At 43.1% G+C, this 22,173-nt stretch overlaps 1 protein-coding gene across 9 annotated transcripts in view; it reads right to left on the reverse strand.

The window, feature by feature from the left end:
• SLC11A2 (solute carrier family 11 member 2) overlaps positions 1-22,173 on the reverse strand; it is a 51,563-nt gene that overhangs the window by 27,743 nt on the left and 1,647 nt on the right. The window contains exons 1-4 of one of the 9 annotated variants that reach the window (XM_023257054.2): positions 14,388-14,830; positions 13,522-13,683; positions 9,699-9,832; positions 5,722-6,430 (exon numbers count right to left, since the gene is read on the reverse strand). In XM_023257054.2, coding sequence (XP_023112822.1) covers positions 5,722-5,947 — 226 coding nt within the window. In that variant the 5' untranslated portion in view covers positions 5,948-6,430; positions 9,699-9,832; positions 13,522-13,683; positions 14,388-14,830. Of the gene's footprint in view, positions 1-3,788; positions 3,929-4,384; positions 4,544-5,721; positions 6,431-9,698; positions 9,833-13,521; positions 14,831-22,173 lie in introns of those variants that run through there. The other 8 variants (XM_023257052.2, XM_045061797.1, XM_045061798.1 and 5 more) reach the window with 8 other exon arrangements.

Raw genomic sequence — 22,173 nt, forward strand, 5'->3', positions numbered from 1 at the left:
TGAAGAAAAGACAGGTTGAGACTGATTACACCTACTTCTGTGAAGGAAAAGTGAAAAGTCCCTGTGGTGTTAGTTTAAGAAAAGGCCTGAAAACTCTAATCCTCACTACCTAAGTAGAGAATGTCTTCATATTACAATGTCTTCAGCCAAAGCCACAGAAACACACCCAATTCACAAAGTACAAACAGTACTCCTATTGTACAATGTGCTTAATACGCATCAGGGCTTCTGTATGTGTGTGTCTCTTTCTCACTCTGGCACGATGGCCATTAAGATACCAGTGTGGACTGTTTTTCATTCTACTGACTTTGTATACTGTAGTAATAATCTCAAAATTGGGATAATCTTGCTTAGTCTCCCAGAGAACCACAATTTCAACTCAACATCAAGTTTGCTGTTTCTCACTTGAGCTGGACTTCTGAGAATCTGTTTTACAGTTGAAAGAAAAACATGACATTGAGAACACTGAATGATAAAAAAAAAAAAAGAAGAAGAAAAAAAATGTTAAGCAGCAAGGAGAGAGGGAGTAAGAAATGGGGAGAAAGATAATGAAAGTGGCTGCCTGGGTGTCAAAGATGATAACAGCTGGGAGAAATGTGGCCAGGCTGTCCAGAAGTACTGATCTTTCAAAAAATATATCACTCATCAACCAGAGACTTCAGAATTAGAAGGACCGGATACCTACTAGACAGAACACTTTCTCTGCTCATTGCTGAGGGTTAACCAGCTTTCAAACCTCTACGCTCACAAGTCAGGGTCCCTGAAGTCTTACCTCTAGAGACTGTAGCTGGGTCTTTGTTCCTCCCAATTCTCACACAGAGAGCTTCCTCTGATTTCTTCCTAACCAGAGGTAAACAGCAGTGCATTTCCCTTTGGGGGAACCAACCTGGCCTCCCAGCCTGACGCATCTATCCTGCAACTCTACGCTCTGTGAACAATTTCAAACACCCCTTTATATTGAAATAAGAAGGTCAGTATTAAATAAGCCTATACCCACTCATGCCTCAGAAAAAATGTTTTGCCCTCACACTTGCATGAGTCATTTTCCTCTGGCAAATGTAAAGAATGATTATTACTAGACTACATTCAATTCATTCATTCCAATGACACATTCTGGCCCCTCGGACGTAGCCTGGCCTTAACAATTTGAGTACATATTTTCCTCAACACATCTTTTCTTAAAGTAAAGAAAAATTATATGTACAGACAAATAACACTTACTACAAGATTCTCCAGCTGCACACCTGCCTCCTTCTGCTCTTTGGAACTTGTTTAAAATTTTAATAATTAACTTGCAGCCTTCTCCTTTCATTACCTAGGGGTTTTAGCAGTCACTTGATTACTAGCGATTAATGGGACCGAAACAAAAATAACCCAAACAAGATCACCTACCAGCAATAAGCATAAAGACAAGACTAAGAACCCCAACTTCCCAATTCAAGGTTTTACTGGAAACTTTGGTCTTCACATTAAAAAATATAAGTGACTTCAGCCTTAAAATTAAAAGTGGAAGAGGAACTAGATGATAAGTATATCTTCTATCATTCCTGGCCAACTATTTTATATTCCATTCCCATTTTATTATAGTTTATAATACAAACAATGTTGTATGTTATCCATGATGTCCCTGATGATGTCTGAAGGGTCTTTCTTTGTGTCTCCAGGGGCCCCAAAATGTCAATTGTTAAATATCTGTTTGTTAAATTATCAAAAGAATGAATAGCATCTGATGAGACAAAAGGGGTCTAGCTTTTCCAAAGCCTTATATTCTGCACATTCAAATGCTCCCTGCCTTCTTTTCCAAAATATTTTATTCAGACCACAGAGACTCAGATGGTAAGGATGACAACAACATTAGAGCAAAAGGCTTCCTTTTCTGCCTTAAACACTCAACTCTTTGAAGATGCCACTCCCTTTCCTCCTTACTCAAGCACAAGTAAAGAGGTTTCGAGAAGACACCGTCCTCTACCCTCACCAAACCCACATCCAACTTTCAACCCTACAGAAGTACTAAATTGTCTCATTCCAAAGCTAAATAACTGAACGTATACCATCCGTACTTCAGCCAAATCGGGACAGCATACTCTTTTTCACAAATTCGGAGTTTCTCATTTTGTGATTATGCTATGTGCGTAAATAGCAGCTTTCGTGGAAGGGGAGAATTGGAAGACAAAACAGTCTTCCGTTAGTGCCTTCCAGATAACACCGTGAGAACTTAGGAGAGACTTTTAGGGGCACCTGGGTGGCCCTAAAATCAAGTGTCTGACTCTCAATTTCAGCTCAGGTCACGATCTCACAGTTCGTGAATTCGGGCCCTGCATCGGGCTCTGGAGTAGAGCCTGCTTGGGATTCTGTCTCCCTCTCTCGCTCTCTGTCCCTCTCCCCTCTCAAAATAAACAAATAAACATTAAAAAGAAATTAAAAAAAAAAGAGACTTTTAAGCTCATGGAAAGGGTATAAATCCGTCAGCAGACTGTATTTATGTACATGGGGAGGAGACAAGGAATAAAGACGCCTTTCACTCCACAGCACCCACCCAAAAGATGCTACTTTATGGATACTGTTCTCTAACCTCTAACCTTGACGTCACTGAGTCAAAACTGAACTAAAACTGCTTAGTAGTTGCTCTGTAGAGTAATCCAAGGAACCACTGCGGATTTCCTAACAGTAAAGTAAGATTAGATTCATACCAAGCTTCCCCATTCATTAACAAGAAGTGTTGCCAGGCTGCCCAGAAATTCCCCTCCGAAGTCCCACAGCCATCCCGGAAACATGAGAAACCAAGCATACTGCAATAATGGCCTTTTTGGTAGTGGATCCAATATAAACCGTGCCTGGGCCAAGACTGTCAATGAAGTATTTTCCAATGAAAAACTAAACAGCCCAAAAAGTTCTGAGGCTTCGTTTACTCAACACAGCTATCACAGCCATACCTAGTATAGTGATAGTTTCCAACCTTATTTAATGATACAGTAAACACCCAGTAGGAAGCCTCTAATCACCCGGGATTATACTATACCTTCAGGTCAACGTTAACACCAGGGATGGAAAACAAGGGCCTAAGGATTCATTCACAATAGGCTCACACGATTCTGAGCAAAGGGTAAGTTATAAGATCAGAATTCTTTAGACGGGAATCTTTAGCGGAAAGAAGGCACGTGTAAGTAATAAAAATTCCTACACGCCAAGAACTAAGCACTTCATCTGTATCAACTTATTTTATACTCACTAACAACCCTGTAAGATTTATATTATCAATTCTCATTTTAAGTTCCTGGAGACAAATGAACCAGGAGGCTAAGCAACTTGCTCAAAGGTTTACACAGCCAAGAAGTGGTGCAAACTGGTGGGCCTTCCATTCACAGGAGTCACGGTCAACAGTATCCCCCGGTTTCACCGATATTCACTAAAATAATGGCCAGCAAAAGTTTCTGGAAGCCCATTTGCCCTTGCTTCTGCTTCCACAGAATTTCTGCTTTTGCCTTCCACTTTAAAGATATGCCGCGTTCCCTTAACTTCGCAGCACTCTTCTGAAAGCAACAGACAATATGAAAATATGCTCATTTTACACACAGGAAAACTCAAGTCCAGGTTCCTCAACTTCTTCCCTGATGATGCTCTTTGAAATCGTCTGGTACATGAGTCGGGGAACTGGGGCGCGGGGGAGGCGGGGAGTGGAAAGGAATCCAAAGACGGAATATCGCAGCTTTAAAAGCAGGGATACAAGAAACCGAACAGTCGGAGAGCATCCACCCCACTTCCATACCGTGTGCCCCCTATAAAAGTACCTGGAGCCAGGAAGCGGCACAAAGAGCCCTAAAACCAATCTACACGCGAGTACTCAGCGGCCTGCCCAGGCCCTTCACTCGAAGGCGCTCCATGGATGTCGGCTGCACTAAAGTGATCTTTATTGTTGAAGAGGAGCGGCGGGAGGCCCAGGGAACGGGCGCGGCCCCAGGGCTCCGCAGATAAGAAGGCGGCTGCGGGGACCTTGCCCTGTGCCCGTCGCCTCCTCCGCGGCGTGAAGCGGGTCAGCGCACTCTGGATCACGGGTTCCGGCGCGGCTGCAGGTCCAGCCGGGGGTTCGGCCATTTCGCCTAGGCCGCGGCGGGGAAGGGACGAGGCCCCCACAACCTCAGGCGTTCGCTCCCTGCCCCCACCCCCGCCCCCCTCTCTGTCTTCCTTCGAATAAGGCGGCTCTGTCTGGCCCCCCGCGCCTCAGACCCTCCCTGCCCGCACCGCCCCTCGCCGTCCCGCATGGCGCCCCGCGTGCCCCATACTGGCCCCGGCGCCTGCTCCCTGGCCCACCCCCGCGCCCTCCCGGCCGGCCTGGGGAAACTGGTGCGGCCGCGTGACCCCTGACCTCGCCCGCCGGTGGCCTTACCGGTTCCGCAGCCACCAGACAGGATGCCCTCGCGCTGGCCGCTCCATATCCCGGGAGCTAGCGCCAAGCCGGCCAACCCCCTACACGCCCCGCGATTGGCCGATAGGACCGCAGTTGCACATTCCTATTGGCTGGACTCCTCGTATTCCCGGTAGCTGCCGGCGCGCGTGGCCAGCTGAGGGCGTCCCGAGGGTCCGCCCACCCCAGGGTCAGGCTGGAGGCGGGGCCACGACGGCCTGGGCTGGAGCTGTTTCTCGCCGAGCCATTGCGGGCGCGAGTCGTGCTCAACTGAGCGTGGATGTCGGGGCTCCGGCGGTCCTGCGCCCAGTCCCGGGTCAGATCAATTTCCTACCTCAGTTAGCCGCTGCCTCACATTAGATACTGGCAGTCAAGCCCCTTTTTTTTCTGGAGACTTTGTTCAGCGAGGTACAGCTCCACTCCATAAAGTTTAGCCAACCTGGCAGGACCATATGCTCTCGTCCCCAGAGCCACACCATAGTATCTGCTGCTTCACCGAAAGCAACCCACACCCGGGAGGAATCGCGAGACATCAGCTAGTACAGCCAGTTCCACCGCATCAGATGCCCCACTCCCAAACCTCTGTAATGAATTGTTTTCCTCCATCCTACCCGGCTGGTTCGCTTCTTCCCCCAAGCTTTATCTCTGCCTACCTAAAAGCGATCCCGCCCCAGCCCCAACCTCACAACGCCAGCCTTTCCCTGAAGATGATAGCCAGACTAGTGGTGCTTTAGAGGGAAGAAAAATTGTCTGACGAGCCACCCTCATTTTCTACAATGCCCTTTAGAGCTTCCAGAAACATTCTTAGACACCCCCCTACAGCTTACGTTGAAGATAACCAGGCTTATCTAACCAAATTGTAGGCTTAGAGAGGAAAAGAAGCATAAACCCCTCCAACTTCTTTCTCCACGTAAAAAAACTGCTAGGAGAAAATTTTATTAGATAGTAAAAAGAGTCCAAGAGAGGAGGAAGGAGGATGAACTGCAAAAAGAAAACTCCAAATCAAGTACAAAGTAAAAATCTCAGGGACAAAAAAACTGGGCTGAGTATCCTCAGTTACTCTGGTACAGGCTGGTTTCCATACAGAACTTCCCCTAGAGAGAAAAAGAAAATGCAACAAATTAGTTCTGAGAATCTCTCTCCAACACCTCTGGGTAGTTTTCAGAAAGGCTTGATGAAGTCCTTCCAGACCAGAACCTTTCCTGTGGGAACTTCTGCTGCAACTAGAAGTAATATGGCTGGAGCCATTCATGTCCCCCTAACGGGTCTGCTCAGCTAAGCAACCTCTTTGGGCTTCCGCATGGTTGCTGGCTACTTACTGAGCTCACAGTGTGGAGCTTCATCCTTCTTAGGTTGCTTCTTCATTGTGCAGGCTGGATTTGACTTTTCCGAGTGTCGGCTCCTGCCTGTATATATGCAGACAAGTGCGCCTCCCTTGGTTAGATAAGGGCACTTGGGCGGCTCTGGGCAACACCACGTTGGTAAAGACACTGCCGGGAATTTCAAGAGGCAAACCACACCCTTCAAAGCATAATCAAATTTCATCTTTGACCTGCCATGAAAAGGGAAGCATCGTATATCTGCCACTCCCGGATATTAATGAACAATTAATTGAGTTTGAAAACGCGTATTCTAAGATTTCGTCTTTGATCCACCGGGCAGGAGCTGGAGGCCAATCTGTGAGCGGCAGTGGATGAAAGGGGTGGAGTCAAAGGAATTGCTTTCCTTCAGGATGCCACTCCCCTTGCTGTGAAGCTAGTTAGGGCACTTGTACCACGGCAGCATGTGCACAAGGACTCTGCTCCCATAAGGTGTTAGCTGAAACCAATTAACCCCAAGCCTGACAGTCCACTAGTATTTTCCATAGGTACGTGCAGCACTGATGCAATCATGAGGAGTCTCACGGTGTGGGTAAAAGCACCACCCAGTCTGTCCCTTGGGATCTGAGGGACCCGCTGGCTCAGGCTGGTCAATCAGTGATCCACAGGCTGACAACAAAGACATGCGAACCCAGGACTGGGGCATCTGCTGGAAAAGAAAAAGAAAAAACAAAAACGAAAACCTGAGACTGTAAAAAAATCCAGAGCAAGCCCAGAATTTCTCAATCTGGGAGAAGGAGAATTGAAAGAATGAGGAAATCATGCCTCTGGCAAATAGTTTAGTAGGCCAGCTGGAGGCAGAGGTGGAAAGGAGACATGGGGGCGGGGCAAGTAAGAAGAGTGAAGTGGGATACTGGGAGGAAGAAGTTGCTGCCTTCAGAAACTTTTCTCATAGTTTTAAAGAAAATCTGCTTAATACCACAAAAACATATGCAAATAAGTGCGACAGAAAGAAATGTCTTAGAATGGAAAAGAAAGAAAAGAGTAATGGATTCATATTGGTCAAAGTAGGCTTCTAGCAGGTGGCTCTGCTTCCTATTCAGAACAACTGCAGGGTCAGAAGATCTACAAATCTCTTTCCCGGATCCCAGATGAAGATCTCTTTGTTCCAGGGCACGCACAAATACTAAAAGTCGTATCATTACAATGTGCCCTGCTCCTTGTCCTTGTGCTACCTCAGACAAGTTCCCCAATGCAGAGCTGCCTTAGATTGAGTGGGGCACCGATTTGTCCCCCTTCCCAGGAAAATACGTACACACGAAATCATCCCTGAACTAAAATGTTGGAGGAAGAAGCCCTATTTTGGTTTAGGAGTTCCAAAAACAGGAATGGATTTTACAATGAGACTCTACCATAGCTCCTGTTTCGTTTACTCAACAGTTTCCCCTGGTATATACACTCCACTCGTGCCTTCCAGGTCCGCGATTCTCACGGACATTAATTGCATTCTTAGTATGTATCCGTATCAGACACCACATATAACATGTCACAAACATGAGCTAGGCTTTGAACACAGATCTGTTCTTGAAGAACCAGCGCTCAACTACCATACCATTCTGCCTCTGTTGTGTACACCTAAAACAATTCCCTTTCATTCAACTCCAGCTCAAAAAACGATCTCTTGTAAATTCCCTGAATATCCCACATTACCACAGTAGCCAACTCGTTGCTGGGTAGATGTTAATATGTGTTTGTGTCGCGCGTGCCCTTTATCGAAATAGGAGACTTTTCCTTCCATGCTTTACCTTTGACCCACCCTCCAAGTATTCTTTTTCATGCTTTTGTTTTCCCTGAAACAGCTGCTAGGAATTAACTCCTCCCACCCCTCCCCTTCCTTACCTGGAAAACTCATTATTATCATTTAAGCTTCCCTTAAAATATCCCCCTCCGTGATGCATTCCCTGCCTCCTCCAGGCTGCATTAGCCCTCTATTCTGTCTTTGACCCAAGCACTTTTTGCTCTACTCTAGCACTGGCTCATTCTGTATATACCTACTGAGAATCTACCGTGTGCCAGGCATAGATGGGGTGGTACAGATATAAACACAAATAAGATAAGCACAGCCTCTTACAGGGTTATTGTTTTGGCGCATCCCTTCTCCCACTAACTTGTTAGCTTCTCAATACGGGTGATTATCTTATCTTTGTACACCTGCTAACAAAGGCCAGCTATATGGGAGGTGTTTCATAAACGGATTAGCCCACTTTTTAATATGTTATGGCTGACATACTGCCTGACAAGGCAATACAGAATAATAATTAGGATATGTTTATATTAATGTATCTATTTCCAAAGTTGAGTCTTACTACCCTAAAAACATTCCCTCTTCGAATCTGCTAGCCTTGTAAAGCTATTGCTGTGATAAATGTTGGAATGCACAGGCAGGATACCCCTTGAGAATAAAGGACTTATGACCCCAGCTGTTGAAGTGGGCACACTGCTGGCAGATGGCCCTCAGCTGTCACGTCATGCCTCTTTCTTAGGCAGCCCACATGGATTGACTGATTTATGTAGGAGGGTAAAGATTCATCCCTCTCACCCCAACCAGGAACAGCTCTGAAGGTCAGCTGAGCTTTCGTCCTGCCTCCCAGCCCGACTTCTCCTTCGGTGCAGATTTGCTTCCCTTACCTTCCTGGTGATCTCAAGAGCACTTCCTAATAAACCTAGTGCTTCCAACACGGAGTTGGCTTCCCTCCTTACTTCCTCTTCTTGTAAAACCCAAAATCAAGGTCTCTGAAAAAGTGACCAGCACTTACTCTGCTTCCTGAACACTCCTTTATTTTTCCACCCTTTGTGATCTACCCCGGTAATTACTTTCTTGTTAGCTAAATAACATCATCATTGGCCATCTATGGTCAGAACCCACAGACTCTTGAGCTCTTGCCGCATTCGAAATGTCATACCACTCCTCCTCCTTCCAACTCTGTCTTTGGATTCCATCATACTCTGCTCTCTGGGCAGTTCTATTTGGATTGCGCTTCCTCTACTTTCTTCAACTGCTACTTTTCTTCTTCTTCCTGCTCCTTAAATGTTGGCATTCCTTAGGTTCAACCCTTGGTCCTCTAATTCTACACAATCCCTACAACTTCAGTGTAACAATACCGGGACCCATCCAGCATTAGAGACACTACGGGACAGCTTGGAATAATGGAAAGAGCAACCTCTTAAGAGTAACACGGACCTGGATTTGAGGTCTAGCCAGCTGGGAAACCATGGGTACGCTCTTAAATCTTTGTGTTGATATGGTATGGTAAGTGGGCATGATACTAACCTCTGAAGGATATTCTCTCTATCGTTTGTTCCCCAAATGCACCAATGTTCTTTCTTGCCTCTCCACCTTTTCACATGCTGTGCTCCTGCTGGAACATTCTTGCTCTACACATCTTTCAGCTGGGCCTATTCCTACTCACCACTGAGGTCTCACTTTAAATGCTTCTTCCTCCAAAAGCCTTCCACGAGCCCAAGTATCTGAGTAAGGCATGTTTTCTATGTACTCCTATGATATACTATACTGTATTCTTCCCTTTCCCATGACACTGAATTGCTTTTGTGGTTTGTATTTCTCCTTGAGAGCCAGAACTTTATCATGTTCACCGGTGTGTCCTTGGGGAGGAGTCCCAGGCTGTGATAGCATCCCTTCACAGCCATGGCACCATTTCACCTTCTTGACAATGATTCCCAAAGGCCATTACTCTCTGTACCCTCTTTCCCTGAGCTACACCTGCCTCTTGGACTTTCTCCTCGCATGTCCAGCTAGAAAGTCAGCATTACTATATCCCCAACTATCCTCCTTTCTCTTCAAACCAGGTTGTTCTTACAATTTCCTTATATTCCCAGTTTCTAGGACTTGAAAACTGAAGGTTATCATGGATTCCTCATCTTCCCTTACATAAAATAATGGTAATTATGTAGCCTACCTGTGCAAGGTCAGTTGTCCCCTTCTGTTTCAACTGCTACCTTCCTGCTTAGGCCCCCATAGCTCTGACCTCCACAGCCTCAATTTCCTCCTGATCAATCTATTTCTCTTCCCCACTTGGAAACTTCCTATAGCCTACAGAGTAAAAAAGGAAAGAGGAGATCACATCAACTGAGTGCCACTTCATGCCACGTGGAGGATATTTTACACAGATTATCACATTAAATACAGAACAGACTTTTCATCTGGCATTCAAGATCCCCCACACCATGGTCCCAGCCCTCCTTCCACCTCATCTTCCACCTCTCCACCACGCGAACCCTTCCTTCCAGTTGAATTTCCTATTTTCTTTCCCCAACACACCCTGGGTTTGCCTGACCCTACGCTTTTGGCTCCTTTTGTTACCTCCACTCACAGTTCTAGTCTCCATTTTTTTAATGCTTTCTATCAAAATTTGTTTTTAAGTTTGTTTATTTGGGGGAGGGAGAGCACGAGAAGGGGAGGGGCAGAGAGAGGGAGAGGGAAAGAAAGAATCCAAGGAGGCTCCAAGCTGCCAACACAGAGCCTGATGCAGGGCTCGATCCCACAAACCGTGAGATCGTGACCTGAGTCAACATCAAGAGTTGAACATTCAACCAACTGAGTCACCCACGTGTTCCTCTAGTATCCATTTTTCAAGGCTCAACTCAAATACCACCTGCTCCCTTAAAGCCTTTCCTGATTCTCACGGGATATGACTTCTGCTGCTCCAGAATCTTTGTGAGGGCTTTTTTTTTTTTTGGGCTCAAATTTTTCCTTTTAATTATTTGAGCTTATTCTCTAATTTTTGCCAGTAGAGTATGAGCTTCATAAAGATAGCTGTACATACATTATTTTTTTATTGTTCACTGCACCTAGTAATATACTTAGCACATCCTTTAGCACTCAATAAACATTTGTGATCTTGAACTTTAGCTTGGATTTGACTTTACATATATGTGACCTGTAAAAGTGTTTTTCAAACTGAGTCTCAATCCATCTTACTGAATGATGAAGTCAATTTAGTGGGTCACAATCCGAATTTTTAAAAAATGAAATAGGTTGGGGCACCTAGGTGGCTCAGTCGGTTGAGTGTCTGACTTTGGCTCAGCTCACGATCTTACGGTTTGTGAGTTCAAGCCCCGCATCAGGCTCTGTGCTGACAGCTCAGAGCCTGGAGCCTGCTTCGGATTCTGTGTCTCCCTCTCTGTCTGTCCCCCCCGCCCCCCACCTCAAGAATAAGTAAACATTAAAAAAATTTTTTTAATGAAATAGGAAATATCAAAGAATGTTATAAGTACTAAGGTAGGTATTGCTTTGTAAAACTTTAATGATGTGTGTGTGGCTTCTTACCATAGTCAAAAAAAGGTGGAAAAGCACCACTTTAATACATATGCATTATTTCAGTCAGCTGATTACAAGTTCCTTGATGACAGAAAGCAGATCTGACCAACTCTAACCTTATGATCAGTGAGAGCCAACCCCCTACTCCTGAACCTCACTCATTCCAGAAAGCTGCCCTAGGAATTAAAAGAGGGACTCAAGGCAAACAGCAAGGTCCTATTAAGTGAGCTTCTCCTCTGTTAAGAGAGACAAAAAATAAATAAATTCATGAAGAAATTCTACAAATACTTAAGAAAGCAGATGGAAAACTATAGACCAGGCCTTGGATTTAGCACCAGAAGACCCACATTAGAGTTCTCGCTCTGCTGTTCACTGTGTGATGCTGAATGAATTGCTTGATTTCTTGAGCTTCAGTTTTAACCAATTAAAAGAACAACATATATACCCCGCCTCACACAACTGTATTAAAATTAAATTTTATATACACACGAGATTATTTTGTAAACTATAAAAATGTTCAAAAGTTTTAGAAAAAAACCTGCACGTGTCATTCAGTAAAAAAGTGAAAATTGATGGGGCACAAATTATACAGCTAAATGGGCACGAGGTGTGGTTTTCATTTTGTTTTTTGATGGTCAGTGACACCCAGAAACCCATTCAGACTGGTGTGCTCAAAGGGAACTGAATCATTCACCTAAGTGGGAAATCCAATGGCACATCTAGCTTGAAGCAGGGCTGGATCTGAGGACTCAGATAATATTGCCAAGCTACTGTGCACCTGCCTTTATCTAACTCTCTCCTCTCTCTCTCTCTCTCTCTCTCTCTCTCTCTCTCTCTCTCTCCTCTGTATCCATCCTAGAATGATTTTATTCTCAAGCAAGTGCTCCTTGCATGGGGGAACAATGGCCACCGTCTGCTCTGGGCCAATGTGATCCTCACAGCTTGGAGTATCTCTTTCCCTATTGTTCCAGCAAAAGTGTTGGGGAGGGCTCTGTCTGATAACCTAGCTTGGGTCACGAACCAAGTCCCAAGCTGAAAACAGTGCCCAGGGGTGCCTGGGACACAAGCTGACCATTAGAGCTAGGGGGTGTGGTCAGCCCTACTGGAGTCATCTGAACTGAAAAAGAGATTGGTAGGGAGTCTTCTCCAGGGGTCAGAGATTCAGAATGACCAAGTTTCTAAAGCTGAATAGGATTAGTTTAGAAAGACTTCATGGTTCCTTCTGTTTAGCTTCATAGAACAGCAGAGGAATGTTTGTTCCATTTCATTTCATTTATTTAATAAATATAGCACCAAGGATCTACTATGTGCAAGTGCTGTTCAAGGCACTGGAATATTGTAATGATCATGATATACAAATGTCCTGCTCTCAGAGAACTTACATTCTGTGGGGGAGACCAATAATAAACAAGTCAATAAATATAAGTGAGAAAGTAATAAATTCTATTAAAAAATAAATTTGAGGGGCGCCTGGGTGGCTCAGTCGGTTAAGCGTCTGACTTCGGCTCAGGTCATGATCTCACGGTCCGTGAGTTCAACCCCGCGTCGGGCTCTGTGCTGACAGCTCAGAGCCTGGAGCCTGCTTTGGATTCTGTGTCTCCCCCTCTCTCTGACCCTCCCCCGTTCATGCCCTGTCTTTCTCGGTCTCAAAAATGAATAAACATTAAAAAATAAATTTGAAAGGTAAGGTAAGGAGCAGCAAGAGCCAGAGGTGAGAGGTAAGGATTATTTGACAAAGGATGGTTAGAGAAGACGTCACTGGGTGACTTTGAAGCAGAAATCTGACCAGAGTGAGAAAGCAAACCACATGATTAGCACCTGGGAAAGAACTTCCAGGCAGAAGGACCAGCAAGTGCAAACATCCTGAGACAGAGCCAATAACTTCCCCCTGGAGCAATACATGTACACTTATTAACATATATTTGCATGTGTATGTGATCATGTTAATTATTTTTCTACATTAAATCGATGACTTTTAGGACAGTGATACTAAACTGCAAAATCCTGGGGCACCTGGGTGGTTCAGTCGGTTAAGCGTCCGACTTCGGCTCAGGTCATGCCCCGCATAGGGCTCTGTGCTGACAGCTTGAAGCCTGAAGCCTGCTTCGGATTCTTGTCTTCCCCCTCTCTGCCCCTCCCCTGCTCATGCTCTATGTCTCTCTGTCTCTCAATAATAAATAAACGTTAAAAAAAATTTTAACTGCAAAATCCGTAAAGTCTTTCTACTATTGATTCTTCTAAGTAAGATATTTATGAATCTTGTTGAGTGTGCACAGGTACCTACACTTGAGGCAGGGACTTCCTTTGCCCAATAGAAACCGAACCCAGCGGAAGCTCACTAAATGGTGCTGGTGGGATAACGAGCCATGCAGCACAGTGAATACCAAGACTGATGGGACAGAGATCCTGGGTGACCCAACTAAAGCTGGGTGGGGAGAATTTCCTTCTAGGGATTTTCTTACCTCTGTCCTTTTGCTCTAATTGCCGTGGACGTGCCAGGCGGCACAAAGTGGCTCCTGAGGGTGGTTCCTGCTGCTGCTGGGTAAAGGTCCCTTATCCAAAGCCAAGGACTAACACAAAGGAAAAATTCCTCTGATCTCAATCCTTAGCAAGGGTTATGTCACCTGAAAGAGAAAAGCTTGGGGTGGGGTACGTGTGTGTGAAGGGTGGAAGGGAGTGAGAGAAGTCAGAAAGCAAGAGACCCGCCCTCCCTAATTGATTGGTGACAGTTTCCCTGACCTTGGAACCCCCATAACCCATCCCTACTTGGCACTGTTTTTCATCCAGTGATGCCCTTATCCTTAAATTGCACTACTTCTGGCATGTTTGATGTTCTTTACTACCCCCAGTAGCTAGATTGGCCTACTTTTAATTGTCAGATGGATAGGTCCTTTGCTTATCTGTTTATATTCATTTTCATAGAGTATGAATTCTTAGACCATGTTCAGGAAAAGCATATTCTAAATGTAGCTCAGTGTCTACCTTAATTGCTCATTACGAACAGGCACTCATAAAGGCTTTTTGATGATGATTATGACTGCAGTGATTACACTGGAAATCAAAGGCTACCTGTTATAATTTTGGACTGCTGCTCCTCCGGAATGCTAACCTCCTCTTTTACAAGTCTTCTCTCACAAACTGGTTTCCACTGGACTCCACCCGAACCCTTCCCATTTGATGGCCAAGAGACCTATGTTTTAATCTCAGATCCACCAAAAACTTCTGTGTGTCTCTTACATGCCTTAGTTTCACAGTTTTCTAGTGCAAGATGGAAGAAGCTCACAGGACTTGCAAGTAGAAACAAGAGGTAAAATTAAAAAGTAGATACGGTAGATGCGGAAGGGCTTCAAGAGTAGGACGTGAGGAGGCTGTCAGAAGCTTCTCCTTCAGGGCCAGCCCTCTGAGACACCCTTCTTTCTCCCTGTAGACACACTTCTTCTTCCAGGATCCTCAGGTTCCTTGTCTGAAGGAGGAACCATCCTTGCACGTCATCTTTTGCGGAGTTTCCTCCCGATGACCCTCTTGACCTCATTTTTGCCGCTTGCTTCTTCCTTACAGGCCTTCAAACCGATACTTTTCTAAGCCTGGAGGTCATTTATATCCTCATTCTGTTCTTGCTAAGAGGAAGACTTGGAGGAGGGGGTAAGACACCTAGAGTGCCAGAAAACAGTGACTGGAATGAGAAATGTGCTGGAGTCAAACGGTGAGCCCCGCAAGCTTCAGAAGACAGAAAAAGAACAGGCAAAAATAAACTCCAGGTGAATTAAAGACCTGAAATGGTAAAACAAAAATGAAATAAAACCTTCAAAATCATCTGAAAAAATATAAATATCTTTATGATCCTAAGATAGAATTTAAAAAGCCAAATTATGAAAAAGCAGAAGTTATAATAGCCGGTTTTGATAAAGCTGACTGTAACAAATCTGTAACAAATACTAAAAACTCATATACAAACATATATATGTATATATGTGTATATATGTGTATGTATATATATATATATATATATATATATATATATATATATATATACACACAATTTTTTTTGTAGGTTCCACACCCAATGTGGGGCTTCAGCTCATGATCCTGAGATGAAGAGTGACATGCTCTACCAACTGAGCCAGCTGGCAGCCCCTCTAAAAGTATTTTAAACAAGGTCAAAATACAAGTAACGGATGGGGAGATAGGGAGAAGGTATCTGCAATGTACATGCATATCAGAAAAAGATTGGTATTTAGCATCTGTAAAGGCTTCCTATAAACCAGTAACAATAAAAAAGAAGATAAACAACCCAGTGGGAAGATAGACATAAGGTATGAATAGACAATTACCAGAAGACATTCAAACAATGGTACATATAAAAATCTATTCTACCTCTCCAGTGTCCAGGAAAATGCAAAGTAAACTGACAAAGAGTTTCATCGCACATCTACTGGATTAGCAATAATCTAAAAGTCTGACCATTTTAAGTGTTGGTGAGAAACTAGGACTTGCATATCCTGTAAAACTGATACAACCACTTTGGAGAGCAACAGGGCAATATTTACTCAAGTTGAAAATGCATATATCCTCCGATCCAGAAAGTCTACTGCCTTGGAACAGTGTTTTTCAGTCCATTAGTGGGTCACGAAATCGTTTTAGTTAGTCGTGTCCAGCATTTTACAAAAATGGAATAGAATAGTAAATAGAGTGCAGATAGCCTAAGTATTATTTCACTAAACTTTTATTTTGTATATTAAATGAGTCTTGATATAAAATGCATTTTTTTAAATTGTTCATTTATTTTTGAGACAGCATGTGCGCACTGTCAGCGCAGAGCCTGATGCAGGCTTGAACTCATGAGTTGTGAGATCACGACGTGAGTCGAAGTTTGATGCTTAACGGACTAAGTCACCCAGGCGCCTCATAAATTGTATTCTTACTATGAGTTATGGTTAAAAAAAAAAACCACTCTGAAAACACTGCTTAAGAGAAACTCTCATACATAAGAACAAGGAAGCCTGTTCCCCTACAAGGCAGTGTTTGTAATAATGAAACATTGAAAACAACATAAATGTTTATCAGTAACAAACAGAATAACAAATTGGAGTGCATTCATGAGATGGAACACCACACAGCAGCTAAAATTAATGAACTTGGTCTACATGGATGAATTCTGAAAGCAAATTTGAGGGAAATAAAAATAAATGCCACATGAAACCAATTACAGTTGACCTTTGAACAACACAGGGGTTGGGGTATTGATCCCTCACGTGGTCAAAAATCCATGTATATCGGGGTGCCTGGGTGGCTCAGTCAGTTGAGCATCCGACTTCAGCTCAGGTCATGGTCTCGCGGTCTGTGAGTTCGAGCCCCTCATCGGGTTCTGTGCTGACAGCTCAGAGTGTGGAGCTTGCTTCGGATTCTGTGTCTCCCTCGCTCTCTGCCCCTCCCCCACTCATGCTCTGTCTCTCTCTCTGTCAAAAATAAATAAACATTAAAAAAATTTTTAAAAATCCATGTATAACTTTTGACTCCCCCAAACTTAACTATTGACCAGAAGCCTTACCAATAACATAGTCAATTAATACATATTTTGTATGTTCTATGTATTATATCCTGTATTCTTACAATAAAGTGTGCTAGAGAGAAGAAAATGTTATTTGGAAAATCACAAAGAAGAGAAAATACATTTATAGTCCCGTACTGTATTTATTGAAAAAAATCTGCATATAAGTGGGAGTGGACCCACATTGTGTCCCAGTTCACATTATAAATTAATTTACAAATATAGAATTGTGTTAGAAACAATATTTATAAAAGTCCATATGATTTTTCACACAGAAAAATATCCATAGAAACGGTTTTTTGTACACACAGTCTGGGGGGAGGGGGGTAGGTAGTCTGTTTGGTTGTCTTTCTTCATAATATTTAAAAAGTAATAGTGACGTTATTTATACCTCAATAAACTGAAAATAACTTTCTGTATTGTATATTTCAAAATAAAATTTTAAAGTAATGCTGTGAGTCTCAAAAAAGAATACACAGGGAAAAGTTAAAGTTTTTTTTACAATGTACTTGTGTTCCTTTCTCTAAAAAAAATTAAATCCCCAAACCAGCACTACTCCTATCAAAGACCCAACAACATGGTACAAAGGCAACTCAGGACATGATCTTGACCTTAATGGAATGCTGTTCCACTAAAATCAACAATTATCCACATTTTAATTAGCACTTTTTGAGTAAGTTCAAACAGGGGCTGTGCTGTGCAAACCCATGTTGTTCAAGGGTCAACTGTACATGAATATTGATTTATTAAGTAGGCTTCATGTCCAGCATGGAGCCCAACACAGGATTTGAACTCATGACCCTGAGATCAAGACCTGAGCTGAGATCAAGAGTCAGATGCTTAGGGGTGCCTGGGTGGCTCAGCTGGTTAAGTGTCCTACTTTGGCTCAAGTCATGATCTCACGGTTTGTGGGTTTGAGCCCCGCGTTGGGCTCTGTATGACAGCGCAGAGACTGGAGTCTGCTACAGATTCTGTGTCTCCCTCTCTTTCTGCCTCTCCCCTGCTTGTGCTCTGCCTCTCTCTGTCTCTCTCGAAACTAAATAAACATTTAAAGAATCAGATGCTTAACCAGCTCAGCCACCCAGGTGACCCTGTATATGAATTTTTAAAACATTAAAAAAACTCATATAGTATATATTCATATGCATATATATTCAAATATATATATGTAATCCATATTGAATATACATATGCTCATATATAATTCATGTAATTTATATTCAATATATAATTATATGTATTACAATATATATATTCTAAGTGTTAAAAGTGGACTGATACAAAGGGGATGCCCAGGAAGGGAGGGAAATGGGACTTGGGAAAAAGTAGGTATGATATTATTTATTCATTTTAGGTGGTGGATATGTAAGTGTACGTTATAGTATTCCTTGTTCTCTTCCTTTTAAAATATTAATTTTTTTTTTTTTAGTAATCCCCACCCAAGATGGGGCTCGAACCCATGACCCAGAGATCAAGAGGCACATGCTCTTTGACAGACAGCCAGGCTTCCCAACCTTTTTAACACATAAGAAAAAAATGCAATTAAGAAGTTTTCATCTTGTTCAGATTCTGAAAGAATATCATAAAATTGTATTAAGCACTGGTTATTAAAAGTCTTTCATTCTGGGATATTTTTTTTAGTGCCTTGGGATGAATAACCTGCCAAAGGCAGCCTGTCAAACTTAATGAATTAGTATCTAAGATTGGCAAATCACTGCAGTGAGGTATTTCCACTAGCAAAAGAGATTTCTCTTTTCCTGAAATTTCAATCTTTCCTATCTTTGGACATGCTGTTCCTTCTTTTCACAAAGCCCTTCCTTCCGGTGCTTGTCTGCCAGGCAACCTCCAATTTATCTTCCATGATCTAGTTCCAGCGTGACTTCTCTTCATCTGGATGCTCTGTCCCCCACCACCAGATTTTATCAATGATTACTCCTTCCTTTAACTCTCACTGTGCCCTGAACATATTTCTCTGTTACAGCACCTATCACATGATAGCACAGTAACTTTCAAACGCCAATCTTCACTGCTAAACTTTTGAACTTCTTGAGGGAAAGGCCCACCTCTTATTTGCCCTTATTTTCCTAGAACCTAGCAGAATGGCTACAGAGTGGCCCCTCAAATGTTTATAAGATGAACGCCAAATTCTGATGACAAACTACATGATACATGGGTTGGGGGAGCTCAAATCTGATTCCCATTTATTGCACCACAAATCTGGACCGCTTTAACGTGGCCCTTATTTTAGGGCATTCTATTGGTTCCTCACTAGCTCTTGTCCAGGTCCTTATAATAACTCTTTTGTACCCTTAACCTTCAGTCTCTTCCCACTCTGATCCATCCTGGATGCCACCCCAGACTAATTTTTATAAAACATCATCTTTTCTTGTCATTCCTTTGGGCAAAATGCAGCAGGACTCTCTAATCCTTTCATATCAAATCCAAATCTCTAGTCTTCAGTCATGAGGCCTTCAGAAACCCAGCCTCACTTTAGTACTCCAAACATATCTCCCAATCATTTTATTACGTGAACTATCCTAGGGCTGGAATTACCTGTCTCATCTCTGATTTATTCCGAGCAACAAGAAAAATGGCTGGCCTGGGGGAGAGGCTTAATAATTGTGAGATCATTGAATAAATGAACTAATCCTAATATATAACCATTTGTTTCAGCCCAGCTAGTTTCTTCTGGTTTTGTATATACACCAAATTCCTATCAGCCCATCTTTGTGTCTGCTAGTACCTAATAAACAACACTTAATAAAATGTATTGCAAAATAAGGCAGTGCCTTATTTTCCCAAAGGGAAGAACTAAAAAAATAGTTTTTGGTCAACCTCATATACATGAAATAGTCAACTGTCTACTTTAAGTAGTACTAATTTAGTGAACATACACTATCTAATATTATTTAGCAACACATTTAAAATCACATATGAAATAGAGATAATGCTTTTTCCCTCGAACTTTATAATACAATTTCATTCAAATTATCAGTGCTTTCATCATCATTCAAGCCAATTTTATCATCAGCTGGCCCAATTTACAGATCACACCATCCTCACATAGATCCAAATTATTTGAGGTCAGTTGGTTTTTTTAAATTCATGCTATGCTTATATATTCCTGATATCCACAATATAACCTTTCTGCTTGTTAATTTTTTTTTAACATTCATTTATTTTTGAGAGACAGAGTGAGAGCTGGGGAGGGGCAGAGAGAGAGAGAGAGAGAGAGAGAGAGAGACAAATCTGAAGCAGGCTCCAGGCTCTGAGCTGTTAGCACAGAGCCCGACACAGGGCTCGAACCCACAACTGCGAGATCATGACCTAAGCTGAAGTCGGACGCTCAACCGACTGAGCCACCCAGGTGCCCCTCTGCTGCTTTTTAAAAGGCTTACTCCGGGGCGCCTGTGTGGCTCAGTCGGTTAAGCGTCCGACTTCAGCTCAGGTCATGATCTTGCGATCTGTGGGTTTGAGCCCCGCGTGGGGCTCTGTGCTGACAGCTCAGAGCCTGGAGCCTGTTTCAGATTCTATGTCTCCCTCTTCCTCTGACCCTCCCCTGTTCATGCTCTCTCTCTCTCTGTCTCAAAAATAAATAAATGTTAAAAAAAAAAAAATTTAAAAAATAAAAGGCTTACTCCAACAAGATCTAACACTTGAAACTGTGAGGTCCTAAAGCCAGAATAATTCCTTAAATCCATGTTAACGTTTTTCGCCTCCCTTTTAAGCAATTCCATACGGTGATCTCTGTAAACTTGGAGAACCAGCATCGACTAAGGTCATCTCAGGCTGCATCTTCCCCAAACAGTATTTTGATTCAAAACGAAATATATAAAACAGGCACCGCGGGCTATAAGAGACTTTGCAAGAACACAAGATATAAGGCAACTTCTTTCCTGCAAAATTATTTTCAGAATAAAATAAAAAAATAAAAAATAAATAAAACACTACCTTACATTCAGGTATATAAAATACTTATTCATGTAACAAATATTTAATGAGCATGTCTTGTGTCCCAGGCACTGTGCGAGGGACTATAAATACAGTGAGCTTAGAATTCCATGGAATTCATGAAATGCATAATGCCACAGCTGATTAATTATGATCATTTTAAGTACTATTAAGGACAAGTATACCTAGCTACAAGACAGATGAGCGACAGAGGAACCTAAATCTGTGGGGTTAAAAAATAGTTTTCTCCAACAGTGCTGTTCATGTACAGTGCAGCAGTAATTCACGTGCCCAGTCTGGGTTCAAATCCTGACTCCAATCTTGAGCAGGTTACTTAACCTCCCTTTCCTCATTTATAAAGTGGAGCTGGGGCGCCTGCATGGCTGAGTTGGTTGAGCATCCGACTTCGGCTCAGGTCAAGATCTCACAATTTCGTGGGTTCGAGCCTGGCGTCGGGCTCTGTGCCGACAGCTCAGAGTCTGGAGCCTGCTTCCGATTCTGTGTCCCTCTTGTGCTCTGCCCCTCCCCCGCTCATTCTGTCACTCTCTCTCTCTCAAGAATAAATAAACACGAAAAAGAAAATAATAAATAAATAATAAAGTGGAGCTAACAACAGTATCTACCTCATGAAGTTATACTGAGGATTAAATGACATAACACACAGAAAGCATCAAGAACAATGCTGGCACATGATAGTTGCTTAATAAACGCTAGCTATTATTACCATTTCAGCTGGAACTTGAAAGACAAACTGGGGGGCAGGGAAGACACTCCAAGCAAAGAGCAACATGCAAAAGCCCAGAGCATAAGGTTGCTTGGCCTAAAGCAGAACCGAAAGGCCAACGTTTCTTAGCATAGAAAGCTAAGGGGCTGAAAAGATACGAGGCGGTATGAGAGGAGGCTGGGAAGACAGGATGAAGTCAATAATGCAAAGCCTTGTAGGCCGGGTTAAGGAGTCTGAACTTTATCCTAAGAGTCAGAGGAAACTTGAAAGGTTTCATAAAGGGGAGTGACAAGCTTAGATTTGCAATTTTCAAAGCTTTCTCTGGCTGTGGAATAGAAAACTGGTTGGAAGGAGGCCAAAATAGATGAAAGGGAAACCAGTAAGGAAGCGGATCCAGTCTTCTAGATCAAAGGCGGGTGGTGGCACAGGAGAGAGGAAACTGGATGACTGAAGAAATAGTTAGAAGGCTGAACCAGCAAGACTTATGTGTGTATGTTGTGGTGAGGGGGCATGGAGGGAGAGGCACTAAATAATTAACATGTATTTGAGGAAGGAAGGAAGAAGGAAGGAAGGAAGGAAGGAAGGAAGGAAGGAAGGGGGGAGGGAGGGAGGGAGGGAGGGAGGGAGGGAGGGAGGGAAGGAAGGAAGGAAGGAAGGAAGGAAGGAAGGGGGGAGGGAAAGGATTCCTGTGTTCCTGCCATATTGTTTTACTGTTCCCTCGACTCCATCTTTCCAGGCACAATACCTGCCTATTTCCTCCACAAAAGTGTCTCTGATTGATCTTGCCCCCTTCTTTCCACGAGTGTTCTAGAATTTTAGAGCTGAATATTTTTCTTTTTTTTTAAGTAGGCTCCACACCCAGCGTGGAGCCCAACATGGGGCTTGAACCCA

The sequence above is a fragment of the Felis catus genome, chromosome B4, assembly GCF_018350175.1.
Source record: "Felis catus isolate Fca126 chromosome B4, F.catus_Fca126_mat1.0, whole genome shotgun sequence".
In the NCBI taxonomy this organism is placed as follows: domain Eukaryota; kingdom Metazoa; phylum Chordata; class Mammalia; order Carnivora; family Felidae; genus Felis; species Felis catus.